The sequence below is a fragment of the Galendromus occidentalis genome, unplaced genomic scaffold, assembly GCF_000255335.2.
Source record: "Galendromus occidentalis unplaced genomic scaffold, Mocc_1.1 scf7180000077501, whole genome shotgun sequence".
NCBI classification, from domain to species: domain Eukaryota; kingdom Metazoa; phylum Arthropoda; class Arachnida; order Mesostigmata; family Phytoseiidae; genus Galendromus; species Galendromus occidentalis.
The window spans coordinates 638,467-641,871 of NW_003805489.1; the positions used below are offsets into that span (position 1 = coordinate 638,467).

Genomic DNA, 3,405 nt, shown 5'->3' on the forward strand with positions numbered 1-3,405 from the left:
GAGAAATAGAGAGAGACTGAACGAGGCTATCGAATTTCTCGATAGGCATTCGCATCGGGGTGAGCGCGACGACCTTAGGTGACCCGAGATCGGATTTTTACTTTTCTTTTCTGCATAATCTTATCAGATCTCATATTCGATACTCGACTCCGAGAAGAAGGCTACGATCTTCCGTTTTCCTTTCAGAAAGCTCGGGCCTTTGGTTGCATGGCTTAGCTTATCGAATGAATTTCTGCATCTGGGTGTACGTCTGCTTGAGACTCCTGGTCGACCTTGTCGCGTTCCACAGGGAGAATCTCTTGATTCTGTTCATACGCTCAGAGCTGTTCGTGGAGCCTTCTCAAGTTCCAGCGAGTCTGTACCCCGTAGTGTTTTTTTACGCTTTGGTGGATCTGATGCTCAATCGGCTAATAACTTCGGCCGGCCTGTGCCTTAGTCCGTGCACATACATATCGCTGAACTTTGTGCGTATTTCTGGATAATTCGTGACCTGTAACCACATCGACCCCGGATCCGAAATTCATGAAGTCTGGCGGGGAAAGTATCGATGAGCTAAGTTCAAAGAGCTTGAACTCTCGTTTTTTTACGGGAAGATCTCTCTCCACAGTTAGTCCTCATAAAATTTTTGAAGCTCGACGACGAGATTCGGCGGCTTGCGGAGGGGGCCGCGATGCCTCACAAAATCAGAGACTTGCGTCTTCTTCATGCCGATTTGTGTCAGATCATCATGTACGTGGACAGTATTTTCGCACCGCTGGCGATATTCTTCCACGGTGGAACTGTGGCAGGCTTCTGTGGCGAAACCATCAGATTGATAGAGGTGAGAGGAGAACCATGGCGGCAATTTCTTCGAATCAACATTATCGGGAAACATCCCGTGGTACCGAGAGGTACGAGAGAATAAGACTCTGGTGGCTTCTCTTGCCTTGAGCGTGACACGGACGCCCCTTCCCCCTCCCAGAAGAACCGTAAAGAGGGCAATCCCCTGTCGAAGATATGCATCTCTTTCAGGGCGAAAATGCCTCAAGAGGGAGAAGACATGCGATGGGGGGCAACATAACATAAATGGCGGAAAATCATCTCCCTCGTCACTGTTGTTCGCGCAGAAGCGAAATCTCTCAATTCCTCTCAAAGACGCATTTCGCCTCGGGATCGCCCTATCGTCTTCACAATCACATATTGCATACGGTGCCGGCAGTGTCACGGTGGTTTCGTGAGACGATCTGCGAGCTCCGATACCGTCAGACTTCCCACCACGGACGGAGGCGTTCATTCTGCCGAAATCGATCATTTGATTTCGTGGGAATCGCGGACTCAGCTTATTGAATATTGAAGCATGCTCCGAGGATGGCACGGTCGATAAGTCTGTGTCTTGAGCATTGAAGTGGCTCTGCGCTCGTCCGTCCTCAATGGGGGAAAATCGACGATATCTGCTCCAGGAGTGGACCATAGATCTGTCATTTCGCTCGCGTCTCAGAATGACCCCGTTAGATTAGTGTTCGGGCATGGTCAGCCTCCCTATAGAGGGCTTTCTACCTCCACGCGATCAATGTCCACGATCCCTATCTTTTCGGAATTTATTCTGACTTTATCGGGGAAAATCGTCTCCTTCACCCCGACTAGTGGAAGCGAGAGATTCCATTCACCGTGCTCCAACCCACCAGGTTCAACCAACTCGAGCCACAATAATTCTTATCTTTCAGCGATATTCCAAAGGAGTGGATTCCTCCGAGTCGTTGTCGTTAACGAGTGTGGTGCTCAGCTTGGCGTTCTTGGTGATTGTTATCCCTCTCGTGACCATATCAACAGCGGAGATTTGTGATTGCCCGAGGAAATCGATCCAAGCTGTCAATAAACTTCTCCAGGAACAAGGAACACTCGACGTGGCGGCTGGCACCCACCAGGTCATGGAATTTCGTTTGTCGTTTTCGTTGGTCTATCGAGAAGTATAATGAGCTCCGCGTGATGTTCCGTAACTTGAGATTTCGGCCAGTCAGTGAAGGCTACGAGGGGCTGCGTTCCCTGAAGCCTTGCGGAAGATACCCGGGAGCCAGACCCTAGAGAATTCGGTTTTCCCTTGCGGGATCAATTTAGTCCCGTGGGGAGCTCACCGAGCTCAAATAACCACCTTCGGTAATGAGGAACATCTCCTCTGCCGTTCACAGATCCGCCTCTTCCTGTCTCAAATGTACGTGAAGGATGTCCAAATGACAGCTTGGCGTTTCTACAAATTGGACCGAGCCGCCCTCATGACGACCTACGGCGCTTCGGTCAGCTACGTGAGTCTGGTTCTTCAATCGACCGGAAAAGTTTGAATTCCCCGCCGCGGTCATCAGTGGAGTGCCTATCTCCTCTGAAGATTAGATCATCCCTATTGAGGCTTCGGTGTCGGGGCGTCTTCGCTGTGGGACCAAACCTTCGAGGATGACCTAACAGATCAGTAGAAGGTCGATTCCGAAAATAAACAAATAATTAATGTTCGATAGGCACAACGAGACGTTTCCTTGAAATCTGGCAGGATCATAATGATCGCTTGAAGAAGTTCTTTTCCCATCCTGCGAATCATGAGCCGTCGATATCGTCTCTGCGCTCTGTGTGGAGCTCACCGTACGAAAGGGACCTAGTCCATTTAACACCGAGAGAGCTCGCACTCGATTCCCCCCTGCGTGAGACTGAATCTTTCCCAGAGGAATCGGATCCGATCGTCAAGTACCTCTTCATTACGAGTCGCTCTTCGCCGATCCGCGAAAGAGCCAAGCTCCAGAGATTCTAGAAATCTGATTTCGCCGTTCGCTACTTCCATCCCTGCGTTCACTAGATCTCGAAGCAGATTTTTTCTGCCGGGAAACTCGTCGATTAGGAAGTTTTTGGATACGTCGACTGGATTTCTCGTGTAGTCGCTCACTGATTTGCTCAAATCTCAGTAAAACTAAGCACGGGATTTCTCGCGTCCATCCATTTCGGAAAAGTAGTGGAGGAGCTCCACACAGTTATTTCTGTGTCGGGAGGGAATGGCTGAGCGGAGTTTTCGAGAAACTAATTCCCGGAACGCGTGCTACGACACGTCAGCTACTCGAGAAATGAAGATGGAAATTATGTCGTGGTTCGGATTTTGCTTTATATCCACCCAATTACCGAGGTCGGAAGATATTCACCCGAATCTCTGATTGCTGTGGATCGTTCCGGCTGATCGGAGACGTTCTGAGAATCGGATTGAATAGGTGCCGCGGAACCGTGGGAGGAAATTCGTTTCACGAGATCTCCGTAAGAAAGAAGTCAAGCAGAACAAATGCAGTTTCCATCCCAACCGATATCAGGACCGAGCCTGGTCAACGACCGGGCGACGAGAAGCAGACATCCCTATGAGTCATCTGCAGTAGCGTAGGTAAGGGGGGGGCGGGGGGC

General features: G+C 50.1%; 1 protein-coding gene across 1 annotated transcript; it reads left to right on the top strand.

The window, feature by feature from the left end:
• The first annotated feature begins 670 nt into the window (after positions 1–670).
• Positions 671–2,376, top strand: LOC100907580 (uncharacterized). The gene is made up of 3 exons (XM_003746757.1): positions 671–820; positions 1,704–1,904; positions 2,166–2,376. The coding sequence occupies exons 1-3, from the start codon at positions 671–673 to the stop codon at positions 2,313–2,315; spliced, it is 501 nt and encodes a 166-aa protein (XP_003746805.1). The 3' UTR covers positions 2,316–2,376.
• The last annotated feature ends 1,029 nt before the right edge of the window (positions 2,377–3,405 follow it).